Source organism: Ostrea edulis, chromosome 9 (assembly GCF_947568905.1).
Source record: "Ostrea edulis chromosome 9, xbOstEdul1.1, whole genome shotgun sequence".
Taxonomy (NCBI): domain Eukaryota; kingdom Metazoa; phylum Mollusca; class Bivalvia; order Ostreida; family Ostreidae; genus Ostrea; species Ostrea edulis.
This window is the reverse complement of record NC_079172.1, coordinates 30426580-30452415: the sequence shown is the minus strand read 5'-3', so window position 1 is coordinate 30452415 and position 25836 is coordinate 30426580. Positions and strand designations below refer to the sequence as shown.

The following is a 25836-nucleotide window of genomic DNA, read 5'->3' as shown; positions in this document are numbered from 1 at the left end:
TGTGAGATGAAACGCTGGTCTTCTCCTTATGAAAGTTGATGGATCATACTCTTTTGAATCGCAGAAAAATAATTTAAACAGAATAAGCCACAAAATCTATGAAATGTTTTTGTTTATCATATGGCCTATTTTCAATTTTGAAGATTCCGCCTTCCGCTGTGAAGTCTCGCGTTCTCTCTCGAGATTTAAAAAAAAACTAATTATCGACTATGACAGGGAAGAAAAAAATCCGAATTGAATCGCTGACCCGCAAAGTGGTCCTTACCTTAGGATGAATAAGTATACTTAGCAGGTAATGAATGGAAAGAATTTTGTTGTGTTAAACGTATGGTATCCATACATGTAAATCAATTCATTCAGTCACTCCTACCTTAGAGAGTAGTTTTACTCCTACTCCTAGACTTTCTAAGTCTCTAGCTACATGTACATAGATCTATATGTAAACATAGCTGTGTGTGTTGTTTTTATTACTTTATCATTTTGTCCAAATTTTACTGGGTTTCAGAAATCTAATTATCTGCTCCTGCCATACTTACTTGTCATCAAACATATGTTTAGCGTTATTAAAAAGTATTGAAGAGAGCACTGGTTATTAAACAGAAACTTGAGCAATTCTATTTTACCCTCATTTATGACCATTGGCCTAGAATGATTTATTCTTTCTTGTATGTTATAAAGAGTAATGGGGAGATTTTAACCTTTTCCTTGTTTAGTAGTTATTAAATAAAAGGTTTATTAGAAGGCAACAAACGAAAATATTTACATACAACTTGTGTTACAAGTCTTGGATTTAACCAAAAAGAAAATTTTAGTTTCTTCCCTATCTCCCGTTGGGGCTTGGTGTAAAATGTGGAGGATGGAGGCTCCAAAATGGAGTGTCAAAGAGTGCAAGGGGTGGAGCCTGTTGAGTCAGATGATGCAAGAGGTGGAGCATCATGTTGAAATTTTAGCACTTGCTTATCAGATCTGTCATCCCAATTTCCGTGAGAATTCGTTAGAATGTCACATTATCCAAACAATTAAAAAGTAATTCCTTTGAAGTTCACTGAATGAATCTCTATTTTATCCCCATACTCAATTTTTGTGTAGACCATTAGAAAAATTAAAAATAACAACTCTATAGATTCAGTAAATAACCTTATCAATACATCAGAGCATTTGTTATCATTTTTCTCCAAAAAAATGAAAAGAGAAAGAAAAGATCAAGAAACATCAACATGAGATTCAGCAAAAAAAATAATAACCTTTAGATATCAAAAACAAAAGGGAACGTACAATGTGTGCTTGTTAGACAACAGATGTTAACATCTAAACTTGATAAGATTTATGTCCCACTGCTGCTATCCCACAGTAACCCATGAAGTCTTGACAGATTTAATTAGGTATCAAATAGCTGAAAAGCAAACAATTAACTGCTAAGGGAGAGATCATCTAAACTTATTTTTGAGGTGAACCATGTTCTGACCCCTCTGCTCTTGATATATCTAAAGGACATTATTTATTTTTTCCTGAATCTCTTTCTGTTTTTTTTTGTTGTTTTTTTTTTGTTTTTTTGTTTTTGGTTTTCAAATACCCTATGTATTGTGCGATTACAGGCTTTACAATGTAAATATATTTGCAGATGAAGTTAGTCAATGTTATGCATCACATAATTATTTGCAATGATTTTTTGGGGACAGCAGATCCAGCAATTAATTCTGACAGGCACTTTATTGCAGATGGAGAGTAGGTTTTAGGGTCTTAAACTGAATGACAGATAAAATAGGCAAATGTGCTGAAATTGACATAAGAGGCTCCACCCCTTGCACTCTTTGACACTCCATTTTGGAGCCTCCATCCTCCGCTTTTTACACCAAGCCTCCCGTTGGTGCTTTGTTAAAAAAAAAATATAGCATGTGTCTACATTTTATCTATTAAAGATTCCTCTTTAAGGCCAACTTCTCATTTTCATTTCTTTAGATCCCTTGCCTGTACTCAAGCAACATAATTAAGCAACAATATCTCACCATTAATCAAAATAATAAGAACCTAGTGACTGTTCTTTACAATAGTAAAACAATAATTCATAATTTATATCAACAGCATACATGTGTGTGTGTATGACATATTGTGGATCAGCTCTTTGGACGAAGAGGACATGTCCAAATTTAATTGTTCTGCTCTGAGCATTAATTGGCAAGCCTAAAAACCAAAAATATGTAGTCTGCAGTGTAAATTGCAGGCCTCCTTCGGTCATGGCTGACCATGGATAGTGACCCTCCGTCCACTATCTGTTTGGGGAGTCTGCTCAACTTGAGTAGTGCCTCCTGTGACTGTAGAGACCGATACGAGAGTGACAGTCTCTGTCACATTGGTCGCATTGGTACAATGATTCTGGTCTGTTGGCTGTCGTTTCCTTTCTGCAGGCTCGCTTCTCTTCTGCTACTGCTGTCAGCTTCTCTTCATCAACGTGCAGCTGTTTGTGAAGGGTGCTTCTCCAGCTGGTGCGATAATTTGCAAAGTCCTCCCAGGACTTAATGTTGATGTCGAACGTCTTCATGTCTGTCTTGCACACGTCCCTGTACCTTAGCTGCGGGTGGCCAATGCTTCTCAACCATGCAACAAGCTCACCTTAGAGGACATTTTTTGGGATTCGGGCGTCCTCCATACAGCGAACATGGTCAAGCCAGCACAGCCAACATTGTCTCAGCTGAGTATACATGGTTGGGAGGCCAGCGTGAGACAGGACTTCAGTGTTGGTCACCATATCTTGCCAGGAAATACCGAGTATGCGTCGAAGGTTTCTGAGGTGGAGGTGTTGAGCCTTTTCTCCTGGTGGGTGTACGTTGTCCATGTCTCACTACTATACAGGAGAGTGCTGAGGACGCAGGCATTGTACACAGCCATCTTCATCTTCACAGTCAACTTGGTATTGTTCCACACTCTTGATGTTAGGCGGGCGAATAGTGTGGCTGCCCTCCTGATCCTTTTGTTGATCTCAACGTCAAGGGATGGGTTATCGGTAATGGTGGACCCATGGTGCATAAACTGATAGACGACTTCGAGCTCATAGTTGTCAATGACGTTTACTGGTGGTGCGGGTGTGTCTTTGCCCAGGATGTTGTCTTCTTCAGATTAATAGTCAGCCCAAAATGTTTGCAGGCCTGGGCGAAGTGATCCATCAGCAGCTGCAGATCCTGTTGGGTGTGAGTTGCAACTGCGGCATCATCAGCGAACTGCATTTCTCTGATGAGGGTCGTGTGGACCTTTGTCCTCACCTTTAGGCGGGCAAGATTGAAGAGCTTGCCATCTGATCTTCTCTGCAGGTAGATGCCCTCTTGGGCTGTGCCAAAGGCATGTCTCAGGAGGAGTGCAAAGAAAATCCCAAAGAGGGTTGGGGCGAGCACACAACCTTGTTTGACCCCTCATCATATGTCAAAGGATTCGGAAAAGTTGCAGTTCAACTGCACAGTCCCCTTCATGTTGGTGTGATAGGACTCGATTAAGCTGTGCAGTCTCGGAGGGCATCCGATATTTCGGAGAACCTTAAAGAGGCCATGTCTGCTGACAAGAACGAAGGCCTTGATGAGGTTGATGACTTCTCTTGGAATTGACAAAGGGAGACGACCATGTCTGTTGTGGACCTTTTAGCTCGGAAACCACCCAGTGATTCTGGGTAGACACACTCAGCCAGCTTCTGCAGGCGGATCAGGAGGACCCGAGCATAGACTTTGCCAACGGTGCCAAGAAGGGAGATGCCTCTGTAGTTGTTACAGTTGTTTCTCTTACCCTTGTTCTTGTATTTAATGACAATCTTGGCAGCCCTCATGTTCTGTGGCACAGTTCCCTCTCTCCAGCACTGGCAGAGAACTTCATGCAAAGAATGCAGTAGGGTAGTCTTGCAGCGCTTGATGAGGTCTGGAGGGATACTATCATTGCCTGGTGCCTTGCCTGCAGCCAAACTGTTAATGGCCTTGCTCAGCTCTTCCATGGTTGGCTCTGCATCGAGCTCTTCCATTACTGGCATGCATTTAATTGAGGGCTTCTGGAGTCATTATATTGTTTTTGGAGTAGAGGTCGGGGTAGTGTTCCACCCATCTCTCCATCTGAGTTGTCTGCTACCACTCTAGCATTGAAGTCGCTCAGGAGAACAAGTTGTTCGGTGCTGGTGGTGTTGCTGAGGTGGATGCAAGGTTCAACCATGTTCAGCAAGTTGTTCTTTACTGCAAAGCCCACTCCATGTTCTTTGGGCTCATCAGAGCTCTTCCCTTGCCAGAGGAATGTGGAATCCTTTTCCTTCAATGTGCCTGCATCGGCAAGCTGTGTTTCCTGCAGAGTAGCAATGTCGACATTTAGTCTCTTGAGCTCATCATTGATGACAGCTGTTTTTCTGGCGTCGTTAATGTCCTGAAGGTTTTGAGAAGAGCCAGGCATCATTGTGCAAACATTCCAACATCCCAGTTTTATAGCTGGTCTCTTTCTTGAGAGTTTTCTTTTGTTGTTGCCTGGTGCGGTGGTTGACAATCTGCTTGCCGGATGTTCTCCTAATCTCCATGCACCCAATAAAGAAGCAGACTGTGGTGTCTGCCCAGCTTGGGGAGTGTGGTAGCTGTCCAATGAGATGCGAAGATCTCTCCCACCATCCGGAAAAAAAACCCTGGCACCTTGCTCTATGCCAATTTGAGTGATGGCTTATCACTGGTAACTACTGTTTCTTCCTGTGTTGTGTCTACACCAGATAAGTGGCGAAGCAGAAGTGCCCTCTCTAGGTGCAGGTGTGAGTGTGTATGTGATGATATGGATGGATTTAAGCCTGGACGTTGTGATATGGAGGACAGGCTGTTGCCCATGCAGCAGGTCCCCCCTCTCCACGCTGCTACTGTGATCCAAAGGGAAGGCAGAGGCCAATACAGTTTGGCAGCAGCAGCGTCACAGGAGTTGCTGGATGTGTGCTGAAGTTCAGCAGCAAACCACCTAAGGGACTTTGGCTCCGGATTCTTCTCGGTGTAAATACGTTTGTAAATTTAGTGTAGTTATAGTGCTAGGTGAATTTATATGTAGTTTTGCTGTTTTGTTATTATTCTCCATTGATATTGGCCACATTATGTTATTCTTTTCGTTTATCCTGAAGAAGGGACTGGTTGTTTCGAAAATTTGATAATACATATATATATATATATATATATATATATATATATATACACACACATACACATGTGTGTATTTTATAAATAGCCACTAGGAATAGTGTCTCTCAAAACACTTGAAACCTTCAGGGTGCAGCTGTCCAAACATAAATTTTGAAACCTACAGATTTTAAGTTTGTATTTCCAAATTTTTACCAGCACTCTCTCAATGGCAGAATCATCAACCAGATGATTGTGGCCATTACCAGGCAGAACCAGAACATGCATGAGGAAGAGAGAGACTACCACATCACCAGAAAAGCTCAATAGCGAAGCAGTAGAAGTTTTCTATATACTGTCCATTACACTTTTCCCACTTAGGGAAGCTTCATCCTGAAGCTTAATATGGATTTTCTCTGATTGTTTTACACCTCTTCAGCAACGGCATCTGCTATTCATGACAACCTGTTGTCCAAGGACAAAACCACATGAGTACAAAGAAACAGAGGCAGAGTCTCAGAGCTCTGAATTAAGAGACTCTAGTGAAGCAGGCCTCCCACCAAATACCAGAGTCACTACACTGCCACCATTTTGTATTGTGCAGCTGCCTGAACATGCTTACCTTTGCTTAACTTGCATGATCAAGAGAGAATTTACCACATCACTAGAAAGCTAGCTTACTAGCAAGGCAGTAGAAGTTCACTACATACTGTTCGAGTCACTCTAGTGACCTGTTGCTATTGGTCAGCATCCATCTTGTGTTAACAATTGAACATTTTTAACTTCTTGATAACTGTCATTCCAATTCTTTTCAAATCTGGTATGAAGCATCTTTAGGACAAGTTGGACATAAATTGTCAATTTCAGGACTCCTGCACCCCGGAGCCTTCAGGGCAGGGCAAAAACGGCTAATAATTAACCAATTTTTAAAAATGTTCTTCTCTACAACTACACATCTGTAAGAAAAACTAAATGCATAATGACGTAGAGCAGGAAGACCTGTACCAAAATTGTAAATTTCCCGTCCCCCAGGGTAGAGGTTCTGACTCCAGGACAGGGCCAAACTTGTATAGTGTATTTGTGTAAAACATTTGAATGGTATGTTCTTTAATGCTATTGATACTAATTTGAAACTAAATAGATACATGTATTTAGAAGGAGTTGGTAGTCATTTACCAAAATAGTAAATTTCATGAACCTAGAGGGTATTAAGGCTTTGGTTCAAGGGTGGAGCCAAGATTATTAAAGTGATTGTCTTTGAAAGCTTCTTTAAAGTTTGTTGATACAGTATAAAAACTAAATGCATATTTAGGAAAAGCAGAAAAGGATGTACCAAAATTGTGAATTTTGCAACCCCAGAGTTTTGACCCTAGAACGGGTCCAAATTAGTTGCATTGTGTTAATGTTACAAAAAAATACATTATATTATGTAAAGCCTTCCATCAGTGTATGCACTTTTGAGGGCATTGAAGTTTTAAGAACACATCTTGTTTTATACTTTTGCTGAATCTTAGACTTCTCAGCGCAGTTAAGGCTTCCCGAGAACAATCACAATACTGTATGTATATACACCTCAGTTCACTTCACACCATATGATGTCACAATGAAAACGTATGTTGAGTTCTTATAGTTGTATTGCGTGGAAAACGTCAATATTTTGTCATTATTTACTACTGTTATCAAGTGATAAGCTGTAGATGTCAATTGCTTGTCAAATATTCATATATTATTTCCTTTTCATATTAAATCACTCTATTTTTCATATATGGTTTGCGCGAAGGTGATATTCATAAATCTTAAGATTGCCCCTATATCTTCTCCTGATCCCGATTATCCCTTTCCGTATCTGATAATCTCTTGCATACTCTAGAAAATCAAAAAGTATGCTGCATTAGATGCATTTTAAACTACCTTCGTTTTATCGGAGAACTTGCTCCCAAGACTTTTCAGTTAATATAACTTAAACTTTGTTTTTCAATTTAAAAAGAGTCGGCCTGCAAATAGCCGATATCGTTGCACTTTTGCGATTATTACAATCATTTTTGCTGGTTCTAAATTTATAATGTCACGTGACAGTCTCGTGATAATAAACACCTACCTTGATGAAAATATATGGAAGCCTACTAGGTATCTGTATAACCGTCGATTCGTTCTATGAAAATTTTTATTGAATATTATGCATGTTTAACACTAAGACGGTTTTGCATATGTATATTTCTTTATTTCTGTATGAGGTGCCTTAATTCAATTGAGTTTAGCTTAGATATTCAGAACAGGAATTGTTTTTCTAGATTTCATAGCCTTGGGACTAGTGATACATTTTAATTATTACTTGGGTGACTGATAAGTCCTGTGGGCCTCTTGTTTTTAAATTCAGTAGTTATCTGATTACAAATGAATATCTAATTTGCATGTTGTGAATATGTAAATTTGCAGAAGTACATCAGTGAAATCGAGATGAAGGATTGTGAGGATGTGGTGGTGTACATCATGCCACAGAAAATACAGAAACAAAGACACAGAGTCATGAAGATGGCCGCACTAAAACACCACTTCACACTGGCAGAGGAATTCAGGTGAGCCATTTAAACGCACAGGTGAGCCATTAAAACGCAGGGTTTTATGGAGGAAGAACACATTGCCATAATGGCTGACTTCCTTTTTAATCAATTGAATGAAAATATGAATATCAGCAAATACTTGAATGTATTGATCTTTTAAACCTAACTTGGTAGCTCGATCAAGCAGCGCCAAATTGACATAAGCTGAAAATTGAAGAACATTGAAGATATCTTTAATTATTTGAAGATATTATCAATCCATTTGATGCATGCAACAATTCAGTTAAAGATATCTTAAAATAAATGATGATATCTTCAATTCTGAATTATTGTGTGCATTAATTGAATTGATAATAGCATTAATTATTCTGCTGAATTGATGCATGCTATAATTAATAATAATAATAATGTGCGGCATTTATATAGCGCATTATATAATTTGTAATTACTCTAAGCGCTTTAACAATGTAAAATGTAAAACATGATAAGATTAATCAGAGCATAAAATATAACATCCAAATAAAATAAAACAATTTAAACATTATGAGTTGATGCGACAAACCAGCCTTTACTTTAAAAAAGAATATATTACAAAATATGGTTATAAGATTTCCTAAAAAGATATGTTTTGAGGTTTGTCTTAATTGAATTGTTGCTCTCTTTAAATGATTTCATGATATTAACAATTAAATTGATGCACAGTACAATTTATTTAAAGAGAGGAATAATTCAATTAATGTGCTCATCAATTCAATTAGATATGTGCACATTATTTGAATTAAATATTGCTTTCCTAAATTGAATTGATGATATCATTAATTCAATTGATGTGTGCAATAATTCTTTTATTAGAGAGAGCAACTATTTGATTAGAGATATCATCAATTCTACATCTACATTTGAATTAATGATCTTTTTAATTGCATTGTTGCTCTCTTTAAATGAATTGATGTATGCAGTAATTCCTTTTACAAAATCATTGTAAATGATTAAAGACATCTTCAACTTAATTAAAGAGATCATCAAAACATATATTCTGAGCTCCAAATTAAATTTTGTGAGCAATAATTCCAGCACATTGATGTGCTTATTAATTGAATTGAGAGCAGTAATTGAATTGATGTGTACCTCAAATTAATTATTACTCTCATCAATATTGAATTGATGCATGCATCAAATCCAACTGATGATAATTGATTTGATGCATGCTTCAATCCTTGTGTGCAATAATTGAATTCATGGTTTTTAAAATGATGAAATGTTAATTTGGCGCTCCATACTCTGTGGGTTAACATGTTGACTGCTGATCTGTAGTTCAAGAAAGTTTTTGACTTCAAAATATTATTATATCTATCCACCACTCTCCAGCCATATTAGATTTTGTCTGGTGTGTTATTCCTCCTTATTGATCCAAATTTCACTTTGATTTTAATGTTTATCAAATATACCTAGTCCCAATGATAAATAGAATTTATGATTTTCGTAGATGTGAGAGAGAGAGAGAGAGAGAGAGAGAGAGAGCGAGGAGAGAGGGGATTGATCAGGCAATACATATTGCCCAGTAAATATTTGAGAAGTTTTTGTTTTCCAGTGACAATGTTACCCACATAGTTACAGAATATGAAATGGCAGACCAAGCCCTGAAAGTGCTGAAAGTAACAGAACTGCCACAGCATGCACATCTGTTGAAGGTTAGCTGGTTCACAGACAGCATCAAGGCCAGGGAACCAGTTCAGATCCTCAACCAACATAAGATTCCTCTTGGAGATGCAAATGTAAGTTTCAAAGGAATTCGGTCATCTTTCATCTCCAGCAAACATGTAAATTAATGTGGGACTACAACACAATGCAAATAACAAAATTTGTAAATTAATGCACTTCAATTTTGATACTGCAAAGGATGTATACAGCCTTGTGGTTTATTCAAGGCAGCTCTGTAAATCAGACGGTGAATTATATTAATGAAAATATTGAAGAATAATGACACAATGACAGATATTTACTCAATGACTGAAAAATATAATGTACATTAATTATGTATATATTCATGTTATAATGTACATTGATCGTGTATATAATTATGTTATAATGTACATTGATTATGTATATACAGTAAAATATCTGTATCGAGAATATGGTTTATCTCGAATACCCCGCTTGAGTCGAAGTCAACTGCCGGTCCCGGCCGTTTTCCTATATAAATGATTTTAAAAACTTCTGATATTTCGAACATGGTAATCTCGAATACCCCGCTTATGTCGAAGTATTTTCAAGGTCCCATGCCCTAAATTCACCTGGTTTATCTCGAAGTGCAGTCAATTTTCCGCTCTGTTTACCACACCTGGCGTCGTTAAGTCACACATTCATGCCCACGGCTACACCAATTATAATTACTAACCGCTAATCCACGCTCGCCTTTTCCGAGTAGTCCCAGGTCGCAATAATTGGTTCAACAGCTTGGGTGATTAGTGAAGCCTTCCAACATTATGCATGAAGTTCACCGCCAATTATGAACTAACATGCCCAATTTCAGGGGTAGTGTTTTGAATGATACACGCTATATCATTAACATTTGGGTTAGATAAACGCACAAAATTGCCAAAGTGTGCTTGAAGGTAATGCTCACAATAGTGATAACACATTTAATAATACATGCTTCATCTTTAAAACATCAAATACCCTCTTTCAAAAAAAAATATTCAAGATCGATTTTGGATATCTCGAACCCCCGGATATCTCGAAGTTTGGACTTCGAGATAGAGATATTTTACTGTGATTATGTAATGATGTACATTGATGATGTATATAGTTATGTAATAATGTACAATAATTCTGTAAGCTGACCTGCGATTGCTCTATAGGTGGATTCGAGGCAGAAGTCAGAAACACCACCCCCCAATCATATCCCAGAATTCTCTTGTCAGAGGTCAACCCCACTGAAACACCACAATGCTAAGTTCTGTGTAAGTTCATAATCCTGAATAGTTTCTTGAGATAATAATTATAGAGAAAATTGTACTCATGTTAATGCATTTTCCTTCATATGACTTTCATCTTTATTTAAAGGGCATGGACACGATTTGAGCTGAATATTTTCAAATTTTATATTTCCAATTTTAATGTGAGGGTATTTCTAATGGTCAACCAAAATTTGAATGTAAGTTGTCGAGGTTCACGGGGGATACAGAGCTCACAATTCTTTGTTATGTAAACAAGGCTCATACTGTGTTTTTGTTTACATAGGTTAAATATACTAGTAAAAGATTCGTATAAAGCAAACTTTTTTCCATTTAAAAGTTAATTCTGGACACAATTAAACAGTTTCTAGCATTTAGAACATCTCATTTTGTTTTGAACATGCTATTTTCTTTAAGCAATTTATATGGTAAAAAAAACCCCAAAAAAAACAAAACAAAAACCATGGCATGAGCCTTGTTTACATAACTACGAATTGTGAATGCTGTAACACAACAACTGGGATTCTAATTTTGATTGAACATTAGAAATACTTTAGTTAAGCATTGTAAACAATAAAAATGAAAAAATTAAAATTTGAAAATTTTCAGCTCATATGCCCCTTTAAATCATCACCATCATCATGATCATCATCTATCAGAATTTGCATTTTCCTTCATATGATATGAAATAATTAAGACAGTATTATTTTCATCTGAATTTGAATTATCTTCATCATCAGCATCATCCATCTGAATTTTCTAGGAGGCATTAGAGCTTCTCCAGGATTACGCTGAGATGAAGGAGGGCGATGATAATTACATGAGGGCTTTGGCATGGAGACGTGCCTCCTGTGTCCTCAAGAGCCTCAAATTTACCCTGACCAACCTCAACCAATTGAAAGGAGCCAAAGATATCGGAAGACATGTGGAAAAAATTCTTCAGGTAGTGTCAACATAGGGTTTACTGTACCATAAGTACATGCAAAATATTTTTTACTTATTGATATTTCATTGTATGCTGTATTTAACTTTTAGGGTATCCTGGACCACGGCACCAGTGATGAAGTGGAGAGAGTCAGGAATGATCCATGGTATCAGAAAATGAAGGTCCTGCTACTGATACAGTAAAACACAGTTACAGCGAACACACTTATAATAAATTCACACTTACAGTACAACATGGTTACAGTGAACACACTTATAATGAATTCACAATTACAGTAAAACACAGTTATAGTGAACACACAATGAATTCACACTTATAGTAAAACACAGTTACAGCGAACACACTTATAACGAACACACTTATAATGAATTCACACTTACAGTACAACACAGTTACAGTGAACACACATATAATGAATTCACACTTACAGTAAAACATGGTTACAGTGAACACATTTATAATGAATTCACACTTACAGTAAAACACGGTTACAGCGAACACACTTATAATGAATTCACACTTACAGCAAAGTGATTTTCATTCTTTGTAGATTTAAAACATATTGTAAACTCATTACCATCTTCTGTAGTAAAACATGGTTACAGTGAACAAGCTTATAATGAATTCACGCTTACAGTGAAGTGATTTTCATTCCTTGTAATCTTAAAGCATATTTATATACTTAATTGATATAATGAATTACAGTGAAACTTTTCTAAACCGGCCGGCTCTCGGACCGATAAAAACGGCCAGTTTATAGGGATGGCCGGTTTACCGAGAATTCAGCATTTAGAGACATTTTATCTTAATATTGTCAAAGTAGGTACTGTTCACTGTTCTGGTGATCTATGATAAATTATTGGTAGAGATCAAATTAGTCCGTTTGTACCTGCAGGTAATTATAAATTCTCACTGAAATCAGCTAATTTTTAACTGAAAATTTATAACACGATACCTAAAGGAAAATTGGAATTCCTCTTACCTATAAACACTCTGTTTATATTCATCGCTTATATCATTAACAAATTTGTTTTGACGTTTTTAAAAAGTACAGTAATAAATATGAAATTGTAATTTGAATATTTCTTAGGAATTTTAAGTCTATGGAAATCAAGAAAATTCATTTATCATTTAATAATTATCATTAACAGTCATGGGTTTGTTCTTTATCAAATACCGCTTATATCAATGCAATAGTATGGTGAAACAATATGTCGTTTGATACTTATTCATTCAATATGTTCCTAACTGTTTTTAACACTTTGTACAAAATTTGGAAGGGTGGCTTGGATTAGCTAAGTGTCACTTAATACCCATGATTGCACAGGTAAACAATAGAAATCATGGAGGCCACTTGTGTTTTTCACACCTCCCATAGATACTTTCCCACCTGGCCAGTTGGGCAGTCAATTTGCACACCTGGCCGATTTTGATCACCCTCTGGCCAAACTTTTCTTGTCTTCAGAAAGTAGCCTGTATTATAAGGGTAAATTACACATGTTTCTTAACAAATGTACTTTAAAAAGTGGCTGATTTCCGGTTTTCAGGGGTGGCCGGTTTTGTAAGACTTTTTTTGTAAGGAAATGTTAAGATTTCTGCCAGGACTTTGAAAATCGGCCGATATTCAGGGAGAACTGGTTTTCTGAGGGGCCGGTTTGGAGAAGTTTCACTGTATGTGTATAATGAATCAAGATTGTTTGTCCCCTTTGCTATAAGCAGGTGTTACTAAAGTGAGGTAATATTTGACCTCATGCCACCTTAAGAGTTTTTTTAGTCTTATTATTATTTGTGTTGTTTTTTAGTGTTCATCAAAAAGTTTTGCTATAAGTGTGTTTTACTGTAATTAGTAACTTGCTATGCAGTATTGACACAGTATACAATGTTACAAAGTCAAGAGCAATCTACGATAATTGTTATAATGTATTGGACAATTTGGAATAGTAAATATTGTGTACATTGTTAACCTACAAATATTGATGTTCAGATCCTTTAGAATTTTATTAGTGTTTAAGTTGTAGACTGTTGGGATGTTTTGAAATTTACAGATTTTTACTAAAGTGTTTGGAGCAGGAGTAAAAACATCCCAGGAATGGATAGAGAATGGGATGACTACTGTCGATGAGGTGCGGCAAAAATATACAAAGGGGGACTGGAGGCTGAGGTTTGGTAGGAGAAATATTTTATACTCAGTGAATTAAAATACAAAGGCCAAGACTGTAGTTGGTGAAGGTCTAGGTCATTTATGAAGGTCTGACTAAAAACTTTGTCAAACTGAATCAAGGTCATTTATGAAGGTCACACTAGCTAGAAATGAACTTTGTCACACTGAATCAAGGTCATTACAAATGAAGTTTATCACACTAAATCAAGGTCATTTATGAAGGTCACACTAGCTACAAATGAACATTGTCACACTGAATTAAGGTCATTTATGAAGGTCAATGAACACAAACGTTTTTGTGAAACATTTTGATAATACTTTAAATAGCAATTCCACCTCCCATATTCTTTGGATTGCCACATGAAATTCTGAAATGCCCAGGGGTAGATTTAAATGGAGACATACAGAGTGCACCCCCTGTAAAACTTTTAAGCAAGGACCCCAATAAATAGATATATATTCTAATAGCATACTAGTATTCACGGAAGACCCTCATTTTCTAAATCATGTAATACAATTGTTAAGTTTGAAGTTCAAAGATGCCTGAGTTACAAGAATTAAAACATTGATTAATGATGCATTTTATTTATGAACTTAAAAAATGAAGTTCTCTTAGAATTAATACACAATTTTGTGCACATTCATTTGTACAGGACTTGCTTTTCATGATGAGTTGATGCAGTTAGTGACTCGACAGGAGGCTGACAATTTCAAAGAATTCATAAAACATCAGTCTGCCAAAATACTACCCGATGTATCAGTAGAACTTTGTGGTGGTTTTAAAAGGTATATACATGCACTAAGGTTCAGAGTCAACATTTATAATTATCATTACCCAGCATTATGTGAGATTCTTTAATTATACATGCACAAGAGTTCAGAGTCGACATTTATAATTATCATTACCTTGCATTATGTGAGATTCTTGAATTTCTCCAGAAGCAAGCACTTGTTATACCCCCCGCAACAAGTTGTGGGGGGGGGGGGGGGGGGGGGGGGGGGGTATACTGGAATCGGGTTGTCAGTCTGTCTGTCCGTCCGTCCGTCTGTAGACGCAATGGTTTCCGAGCTCTAAAGCATTATCCTTTCCACCTACCGTCACCATATCATATATATGGACTACCCATGGGATGAAGATGTTCCCTATCGATTTTGGGGTCAAAAGGTCAAAGGTCAAGCGCACTGGACATCGAAGTAGTAATATGGTTTCCGGGCTCTAAAGGGTTATCCTTTCCACCTACAGTCACCATATCATACATATGGACTACCCATGGGATGAAGATGTTCCCTATCGATTTTGGGGTCAAAAGGTCAAAGGTCAAATGCACTGGACATTGAAGTAGCAATATGGTTTCCGGGCTCTAAAGCGTTATCCTTTCCACCTACAGTCACCATATCATACATATGGACTACCCATGGGATGAAGATGTTCCCTATCAATTTTGGGGTCAAAAGGTCAAAGGTCATGCGCACTGGACATCGAAGTAGCAATATGGTTTCCATTTAAATTCTTTAATGGCTTTTTTCATCGCATGGAGATGCTGTGTTCCTAGATACCTTTTGGATCATAATACTGAAGTTTTACCTATTACCAACACCCTTTGGGAGATTGGGGTAAGCGGGGGGTATTCTTAGTGAGCATTGCTCACAGTACCTCTTGTTTTCTGCATGGATTACACAAATAAAACATTGAATTGATTCATTTAAAATATTTAACAAAGGATAGCTGAGTTTTTACAATGCCAAGTGGATTTATTGTGCAGGGGCCCTGCAACACAATTAAAAAAAAAACCAAGCCCCCTTCAAAGAAAGGAGCATATTGCTTTGCACCTGTCGGTCGGTATGTTGGTCGGTCGGTCTGTAGACCACATGTTGTCCACTCAATATCTTGAGAACCGTTCACTTCATCGTAATGATATGTCACATGTGGGTTGGTTATGAGTAGAAGAGGACCCCTATTGATTGTCAAAAGGTCGAAGGTCAAGGGTCAATCTACTCTGGAAATAGGAAGATGCTGTCCGCTCAATATCTTGAGAACCCTTTGCTTGACAGACATTAAACTTGGTACACTGACATATTGTGAGGAGTAGATGACTCCTATTGATTTTGAGGTCACATGGTCAAAGGTCAAGAGTCAAACTGGACATAGGAACCCTTTGCTTGACAGACACCAAACTTGGTACACGGGTACATCTTCAGAAGATGACCCCTATTGATTTTTAGGTCACATGGTCAAGGGTCAAACTGGACATAAGAATATACTGTCTGCTTAATATCTTGAGAACCCTTTGCTTGACAGACATCAAGCTTGGTACACTGGAATATTTTCAGGAGTAGATGACCCCTATTGATTTTGAGATCACATGGTCAGAGGTCAAGGGTTAAACTAGATATAGGAAAGTATTGTCTGCTCAATATATTGAGAACCCTTTGTTCGACAGACATCAAACTTGGTACACTGGTACATCGTAAGGAATAGATAACCGCTAGTGATTTTGAAGTCAAGGGTCAAACTAGACATAGAAAGTTAATGTCTGCTCAATATGTTGAGAACTCTGCTTGACAGACATCAAACTTGGTGCACTGGTACATCTTAAGGAGTAGATGACCCTAATGATTTTGAGGTCACATGGTTAAGGGTCAAACTGGACATAGTAATATATTATCTCCTATATTTCAAGAATCATTTGCTTGATTGACACCAAACCTGGTACACTGATACAGCATAAGGAGTGGATGACCCCTATTGACTTTTAGGTCACATGGTCAATCCACTCTGGACATAAGAAGAAGATATTGCCAGCTCAATATCTTGAATTGGTTTGGCACTACTATCAATTAAATGATGCATGTGTATAACAATACAAAACATCAAAGAGGGTCAAGTTATTTTTTTCTAAAGAGTTATCTCCCTTGATTAAAAAAGATTGTCCTAATTGTTTTATTTCACATGACAAATACATGTGCAGTGTATATTCACTTATATTGAGACGTCACCAGCTGTAGGTGAAGTACCACAAATTTAGATCTATGCTCAGTGCTCTGACAGGACCGTAACAGTGAGGGTTCTTTATTGTGCCAATGCCTGAAGTGACATTGGACCTCCGTTTTTTAAGGTCATATCTGAAAGACCTGTGATTCTCACTTCTAAATGCCAAGCGTTTGGCAAAGGAGCAATCACTTCCTATTTTATATCTTAAGTTTGACGCGGCCATGGCATGAGTGGGGCTCAAACTCACGACCTTCCGGTTATGAAGAGAACACTCTACCACTGATCTACCGCAGTAGACGAGTTAGTTTGTCACTTGTTTCTCTCTCTCTTTGACTCTCGTTCTCTGTTAGCTCTTGATTACTGAGGGATTTCTTTTCATATTGCAATTTAAGTACAGACTTCATTTTGTTTTACAGAGGCAAAACAGCAGGTCATGATATAGACCTTCTATTCACACATCCATTAAAAGGTAAAGAACTCGGTTTTCTGCCTCAGTTACTATCAATCTTGGAGAACCAGAAACTAGTTTTGTGTGGAAAGTGGAACAGGAGCACATTCACAGAGGAAGCATTGTACTCCGACTCTAAACGCACCAAAAATAGTCAGTTGGACCACTTCGAAAAATGGATTGGCATAATTAAATTTCCTAAACAGTGGAGGAAGAGCATTTCTCCAGAGGAACTCTTCAATGATAGAGGGGAATCTGTACCTCTTAGTCCTGACAGTTGTGAAGATTTGGAGCCAAGCAAAAAGAAACAAAAAACAGATGATGAATTATCCCCTGAGGAAATTGCAGCAAGTCCACGGAATTGGATTGCAAGAAGAGTTGACCTAATTGTAGCTCCTTATGACCAGTATTTTTACGCTCTTGTAGGATGGACGGGCAGCAAACAATTCAACAGAGATATCAGGACGTATGCAAGAAGGACACACAACTATGCAATGACTAGTCATGGGCTTTATGATTTAACAAAGGTAAAGTTCAGAAAATACAGTAATGCAATGTTTGTAAATGCCAGTAATCATAGTCTATGTAATGTTTGTAAATGCCAGTAATCATAGCCGATGTAATGTTTGTAAGTGTCAGTAATCAGTCTATGTAATGTTGTAAATACCAGTATTTATAGTCTATGTAATGTTTATAAATTCCAGTAATCATAGTATATGTAATGTTTGTAAATACCCAATCTGAACACCTTGAATGTCTCTCACACTCAACATAGATCTGGGATGTAATATGATGGGATCCATGAGACAATTTGATGCATTGTAATCTATGACGTATGTAACGTAGTGGCAGTAGGCTGTGACGTCATAGTCAACAATGCATCAAATTTTCTCATGGATGTCATCGTGTTACATCCGAGATCTATGTCGAGTGCATGAGACTTTCGAGGAGTTCTGATTGTGTAAATACCAGTAATCATACATAGGGAAAAGTGCCACATATGATCCTCATATGAAGTGAGTTTCATATGAGGATCATATGCAAGTCATATGTTTATCATATGAAACTCACTTCATATGAGGATCATATGTGACAAACATATGATTCTCATATGTAGAAAATCATATGAATTTCATATGAATTGATTTTCATATGATTATCACATGGTATAAATTTCATATGAAAATCACATGATTATCTCATATAAAATAAATTAATGTGTATCATATATGAATTTTTAAAAAATAGTATGTCTTCTCTGACAGAGCAAAGTATACCGATAACGTAAATTCTCGCATATTTGAGGGTTTGAGAAAAAACACTGGTTGATTGCTCATTTTATGAAAAATGTACAATATTGGTTTAAAATCTTAATGTTGGGAAGGACACAAGTTTTTGAATATCTGCTTTCTAAATCAAAAGTTAACAAGCAAAATTTTGTCTCGTTATTCAATATATTTTAAGAAATATGTAAAATTTTAACCTTATTTATTCCAAAAAAGTGATTGATCAAAAATGAGAATTGCAACAAATGATAATTGTTCTTTAAAAAAAAAAAGTTTTTTTCTGAACAAAGACAACAGAAATCATTTACTTTTAAAATTTAATTTTAGTGATGAATCCATAAATTAAAACATGTACAGCAGGAATCCATGATACATTAAAACATGTACAGCATATTCTTTACATAATCACACCATACAGCACATTTTTTATGTTGGCATAAAAAAAAATCCCCCACTGGTCAATGAACACAAGTGTGGAGTATAGGTTTAAATATTATTTGCAGCCTTTCAACAGGGATGGTCACATCCCAAACATGAGTGAAAAATTCTCAAAGGGCTGTAAAACAAAAGCAAACAAACATGTATACTTATTTCAAAAAATTCTCAGAGCATCAAGGGGATTGCTTGTGCAAGTATACTAAAAATACATACAAAGAAGATTTATATCAAAAATGACTTTGCACAAGCTGATGGTTTAGAAAAATCAAAACTAGATGGACATTTTAGTGAATATACATTGACTAGAAACAATCTGTGTCCCCTGGATAACTTGTGTTTAATAAACTTTGTATGCTTGAGTTCAGTCTCCTCTTGTTCAATCCTGGCTGGGGTTTTTCCTTCTTTGATGCTGCAATGGCACTGGATACAGTGATGAACAAGTGGCATGTAGGAAAGAACATTTGTAATAGGAATAACATCCAAATCCTCAGAGAACTCTATCACAGGACAACCAAGATGTGTTGGTTGCTGTATAACCCCCTTTTCAACAATTGCTAATGAACTTCTCCTAGCACCCTGAAGAAGGAGTAGACCACCTTTGAAGATTCCAACTTTAAACTGAAAGTGAAGAATATTAAAACATTTTATAATATCATATCATGATCAATGGTAACATACAATGTATCGTTCGTACAGAATTGCAGTCATCAAATTTCATTACTTTTTCATGACCTCAACCCATTTTCAATGACCTCAAAGACAGACAACAGACTGATGAATAAGACACAAATATGAGGTCTTTCTTACCACATGAAAACGACTTAGCAGTTGCACATATCAGGAAATATAATTTGAAAAAGTTTCTTCACATTTTCATTTGATTTGTACGAATTATACATCGTTACTGTATGTATAGTCCACAAAATGTGATTTGATGATGTTGTTTCTGAATAAACTGCACTATGGGGATAGAACGTTAACAATCTAAGTTTTCTCCTCTTTAATGTCATTTTTTAAGAAAGTACTCAAATCTCGTTGATCCACTTCTCTCTGAAGTTTTACGTGTTTCGTTGAACATCAATGTGAAGTCAGTGCCCCCACCCCCATGTTTCCCATATCCACCACCTTCAAGCACGTTGTGCAGAACGCTCTATCTATTTCTCTTAACAGCCCAGACCTACTCAAAATTGTGCTCCCACTCAGAAGAATAAACACATTTCCAAGGCACGACTCATCAGACTGCATACCGGTATATGTGCCATTACCTGTAGCACACTTGTTCATTCGCACCTAAATGCTCACAGTAATGGAAATTACTTTGTGTCAAGTGCTTTTATGATACAGATTATAACCAACATGGTTTTAGTAGTTCCGGATTAGGCGAAACAATATCCATTTATTTTAAAGGATTTTTATCTTAATTTAAGGAGTTTTTAAAAAATTTAAACCAGGAAAAAGTGAAATCCCATGGCTTTCCATGACCTAGCTCTCTCAAAATTCCCTTACTTTCTCAAGACCTAAAACCAAATTTCATGAGTGAGTTCAAATTCCATGACCCGTACGAACCATGTACATGCATTACACTATAAGGTTTAGTATCTTTGTTCCAAACTTGAAGTAATTCATTGGTAACCGTTATAATACACTCATGAGGAACATATATATCAAATAGCAATTGGAAATTAAGAGAGTGATTTTAAAAAGAATGCACCTCATCCTCTCTACTCAAATACATGATGGACATCCCCTCAGCAATACTTGATCCATCTTTACATCTACACATTTGGTAGCTGATCATCTTCCCCTCCAAACAGGGGGATGGGATCCCTAGGTCAATAAGACCCTGCAATAGGAGGCATTGGTGTTGGAATGCTGACATATCTTGCAGCTTTGTTTTGTTGTTGGCTGTACGAAGTGGTCTCAAAAGCAAAGGCTTCTCACAGTCTTGTTTGATTTCTGATAGATTTCCTATATTAATGTAAAGAAAATTATGGATGCAAAGCTTTCGGTTTTGTTAAAGCATTACCAGTACTTGATTGTTTCAGGCCAAATAAACCTTCTTAAAACATATTGAAATAGTTTGTGCTGTCAGATATCTAGAACATGTACTATATTATTCTACAAGAATATTCATAACATTCATGCATGCAAATAAATGTGTACACACTTGCAGACATTCCAAAACATCTCTGGATGTGACATAGTCTTACTATGATATTTTGCTGAGGTTCATATAAATAATAATATAATTCTTTACATAAATTTTCAAAAAGTCTAGATCTAATTTCTTATAAACTAATTTGGTATTTATATAGAGTTAAATTGACATACCAAAAAAGTTGCACATTTCCTTCCTAGTGGATAAATCCTGCACCTCCTTTGTACACTGCCTCCTACAACATTGCAATTTCAGTATGAAAACGTGCTTACATCAGAAGCATACCTCATTCAAAAACAAGAGGCCCATGGGCCACATCGCTCACCTGAATTACCTTGGCCCATATCTGAAGACTTTCCATATATATTTGCATGTAAAACCTTAGTCATTAATATGAACCCAACTACCCCTGGAGGCCACGAATTTTGCAAACTTGAATCTACTCTACGTCAGAGAGCTTTCATGTAAATGTCAACTTCTTTGGCCCAATGGTTCTTGAGAAGAAGATTTTTAAAGATTTTCCCTATATTTGTATGTAAAACTTTGACCCCCCCCCCCCACTTGTGGCCCCATCCTACCCCCCGGGGGCCATGATTTGAAAAAACTTGAATCTGTACTATGTCAGAAAGTTTTCTTGTAAATATCAGCTTTTCTGACTCAGTGGTTACTGAAAAGAAGATTTTAACTATATATTTGTATGTAAAACATTTTATTTAAATTGCTGTCTTACCAGGTTCCATTGTCTGTAAAATAGCCCCCCACTATGACATGTTGGAACAAATAGCTTTTTCCGAAAATGACTGCAGTATCTCTACTTCTGGCCAGCTGATTTTCCTGATGAAATAGCTTTGCTCTGATCACACCATGCCTCTTCTCAAATACATCCTCAGAGTATGCAAGGGGTGGACCATGCCGAATGATTTCATCAGTCTGAAAACATAATCAAACTCTTTGAATCAACCACAAAAAATAAATGAGTGTATTTTATCTTGTTTACATTATCTTTTGGCTTTGCTTGAAAATAATAAGGAAAACATACTTGTACTTACCAAATGGGTCATCAAATGTGTCTTTACTTTGTTCATCAACTCTGGTACATGGCGTTCAACAAGAATGAGATACTTCTCGACAAGATTATCAAGCAGATGTACATCTTCCTCCGCAAATGTATCCAAGTGCACAATCCTATTTATCTAATTCAGAGAAAAATCATGTTCAATATTACATTACAGAGAAATACATGAAAATTCAACTTTCTCTGCAGAAAATGGTTAAACTTTTATTGGAAGAAAGGAAATGTTCTCCACATGTAAAATTATGGTGGAAACCCTATTTAAACTTGAAACCTAGTGAGCAATTGAGTTTTCACACAAAGCTTAGAAAATATTGACCATTTTGACTTCTTCAGAAAAACAATATATCATATTTATACTTACCAGAGACAGGACACAGGTCATCTTAAGAAACCTTGCATCCAGACCAGCATATTCGAAACTGAAGGGTGCAACTTGAATCTAAATTTAACATCAGATATGAATATTAATTATCAAAGTCATTTACTATATATTTTCATCAAAATGTCTATCAAAAATGAATGATCTTTCCTTGCAAGAATGTAGTACCATAATACTTTCTTTACAGATTAATTCATCTATATGCTACTCACAAATTTTTTCAAATCCTTCCCTTGTCTGCTGTTCACATTCTTGGTAATGTTAAATTTCACTCGCTGATGGGCATCTAGAGCAGTTAAATGGCTTTCAAGTGATGTTGCCTGAGTATCAGTTAATGAATCAATGCAGACTTTAAATGTGAATCATATGAAGTCCCTTTCATATGATATACATATGTGAATCATATGTAAATCATATGAAACACATCATATGATTCACATATGATGCCCTTTTTTTATGATTCTCATATGAAGCTAATCATATGATCCACATATGAAAATCATATGTGGATCATATGTGGCAAGCATGCCTGTATAATGTTTGTAAATACCAGTAACCATGGTCTATGTAATGTTTGTAAATACCAGTAATCATGGTGTATGCAATGTTTGTATTGACCACCTATTTGGTATTTTAAAAAGTATTACAAACATCAGTATATGATTTTATGAAGCAAAAAGGTCACTGTGTGCTAGGAAGTGTTCATAGGTTTAAATTTTAACAATTTTGTATAAATTATTTTTACAGAGAAAATCCCTACCCGCAAAATCGGAGAAGGAAGTTTTTGATCTTCTAGGTGTGCCATACTTCCCAGCCGAGGAGCGGAATTGCTAAAATTCATTTTCATAGCTGTGTCTACTCTTATTATAGGAACTTTAAAATGACATGATATTGCACGCAAAAATGTTATGTGCCATGCAAGAGAAACTTTTATTAAAATTATATGAATACTTTCAAATACATGTATTTCTGTATTAATAACAGATTAATCATGATTTTTTTTCAAACCCCATTGTTTGAAACGACACAGATTGTTTTGTGTTTGCGGGTTAGTACTGTGATACAGAATGTATATTTTTACACTGCATACTTTAAATTGGTGACAGTTGGATGTAAAAAATTTCAAGCTTGTGAGCAAAGTTTTACACACAATGAGTGCCAATATCCACCAATATAACTTGAATTATTCCTTTATTATATAGCTAAAACATACTTCATGTCTTTTATATGGATAATTTATCCATTTAGTTTAGAGACTGAAGCGTTATTGACACTAATATGAATGTGTGCTTTATTGAGCACATTTTCATTGTTCACCCAAATACCTTAATTAATGCAGCTGAACTACTTAAAATTAATTTGGTCCTAAACTGTATATCTTACTTAGCACTTACTTGTAGTTCTCACCAGAAGCTGTATATCAGGGTTGAAAAATTAGAAGATATGATACTTGATAGATGAAGCACCAAAACTGGGGATCAGAGCTTATCAAATGAGATCTAGTTCATTATATTTTACAGCTATAGATAACAATAACAGTTACAAGTATTCAGAATATTTTGATGCAGATCCAATTATTTCCCAAAAAGTTGCTGTTTAATAATTGTTCAAGTTTTACACACATTTCTGATAATGTTCATATTAATCAAATTATATTTTTGATCACACTACCCCCATCTACTCATGTTGTATATCACCCCCATCCACACACCTGTACACATCACCACCTCCCACCCACACACGTGTACACATCCCCCCCCCCACACACACACATACACATCAACCCCATCCACCCACACACTTGTACACACCACCTCCCACCCACACAATACACATCACACCCTTGCCCCCCCCCCCCCCCCCCCCCCCCCCCCCCCCCCCACACACACAGTCAGATGTACACATTACCCCCCATCCACACACACATACACATCAACCCCACCCACACATGTGTACACATCACCCCCCCCACACACACACACACACACACACACATGCACACACACACATACTGTTGGCATATTGTATTTTTACTGCTTTCATCCTCACTGTCTGTCTCAGGGAATCTAAATGTGATACCATAACAGAATATTTATCCTTTTGTGTAAGATGTGTTTAGTAGTTTTAAGGCTAAATCTGAATGACTTATTCTGTAGTCTTCTATATGTACTTGTTCGGTGTCCATTATGTATAACATACACATCTATGTATAAAATTGTTTTTGTTGCTTTTTTTGCAAATTCGTGTAATTTAAAAAAAGAGAGAACTAATATTTTCTCTAATTGATACATATTCAGTATTTAAGAATATGTGGATACTCAAATTAATTTGTTATAGAAATGTTTGTGCTGAAATGTATACCTATGAATTTTTCATTTGAATTGAGTCATGCTCTTGCATTTGGTCCAAAGCAGGATCTTTAAACTCTATGAAATTTCAACTCAATAATGTGATCAATTTGAAAACTCCAATGAATACCTTATAGATTTACTTGAAATTGGTATACATGTAATATGTGTATTTACGGTTGGTTTAAGTTGTATAAATAGCCTGTGATACATTTTTTTCTGGATTATTTGTGCAATCACAGAGTAAAATGTGTTTCACATTACAGCAGACTTAACAATACCTGTCTCAAATAAAAATAATATAAACTGAATCCAAACTGGTGTGTTCTAATATTCTGTATGTGAGTTGTTGTAAATATGTGAGATAAACATATGATCAGGTGATGCCTTGTGAAAAATGTTACAGGATAATGGTGTTCAATATGCACATAAACAACCAAAAAAAAATAAACTGTAGACGATTGCAGTTACATGACAAAAATCATTTGAATTCCTGAAAAAATTTCTCTGTGTATTTCATCGAAAGCCATATCTTCATTTCTTTTTTAATTTTATGAATTGGCATTAATCTCTAGTTGTCAATCCATCCATAATAGTGACTAACTACTGAAGAGATATTGCTCCGCTCTGACAAATAAACCTGATCAATAAAATCAATGAAGCCACGATTTTGCATTTGAAAGGCTAGGAGTTTACAAGAGATTAAATGTTCAGTTTTTAGCTTACTCACTCAACTAATCGTCAACCTTTCACATTTTATTTTATTTTCCAAAACCACTTTGCCAATTCCTAGCTTGGCACAAAATACACCTTTAAAGTAAAGGGATTTAAGTTTTACCAAATGAAGGATCATAGCTGCTTTCCAAGGGGAGATAATAAGGTGGAGTGTTGAACATATTTGCGAAAAACAACAACAACAAAACCAAATTTTACGTGAAAGGTTCATTTTTATGCCCCCCCCCCCCTCAAAGATTTGGGGGCA

At 36.3% G+C, this 25836-nt stretch overlaps 2 protein-coding genes across 4 annotated transcripts in view; one reads left to right on the top strand and one right to left on the bottom strand.

The window, feature by feature from the left end:
* Nucleotides 1–1843, bottom strand: part of LOC125659603 (condensin complex subunit 2-like) — a 29066-nt gene extending 27223 nt beyond the window's left edge. Inside the window, exon 1 of one of the 2 annotated variants that reach the window (XM_048891335.2) lies at nucleotides 768–1843. The gene's annotated coding sequence lies outside the window, so the exon portion shown is untranslated. Of the gene's footprint in view, nucleotides 186–767 lie in introns of those variants that run through there. The other variant, XM_048891334.2, reaches the window with a different exon arrangement.
* Nucleotides 166–25171, top strand: LOC125659606 (DNA-directed DNA/RNA polymerase mu-like). 2 transcript variants are annotated; one of them, XM_048891341.2, is made up of 10 exons: nucleotides 166–292; nucleotides 7542–7681; nucleotides 9258–9441; nucleotides 10528–10629; nucleotides 11387–11566; nucleotides 11659–11730; nucleotides 13615–13735; nucleotides 14384–14516; nucleotides 17139–17697; nucleotides 23254–25171. In XM_048891341.2, exons 2-10 carry the CDS (start codon nucleotides 7563–7565, stop codon nucleotides 23338–23340), a joined length of 1557 nt encoding a protein of 518 aa, XP_048747298.2. In that variant the 5' UTR covers nucleotides 166–292; nucleotides 7542–7562; the 3' UTR covers nucleotides 23341–25171. The 2 variants fall into 2 exon arrangements, with proteins under 2 accessions (XP_048747298.2, XP_048747300.2); XM_048891343.2 differs by lacking the exon at nucleotides 166–292 and having other exon boundaries at nucleotides 7576–7702.
* Nucleotides 25172–25836: the final 665 nt, after the last annotated feature.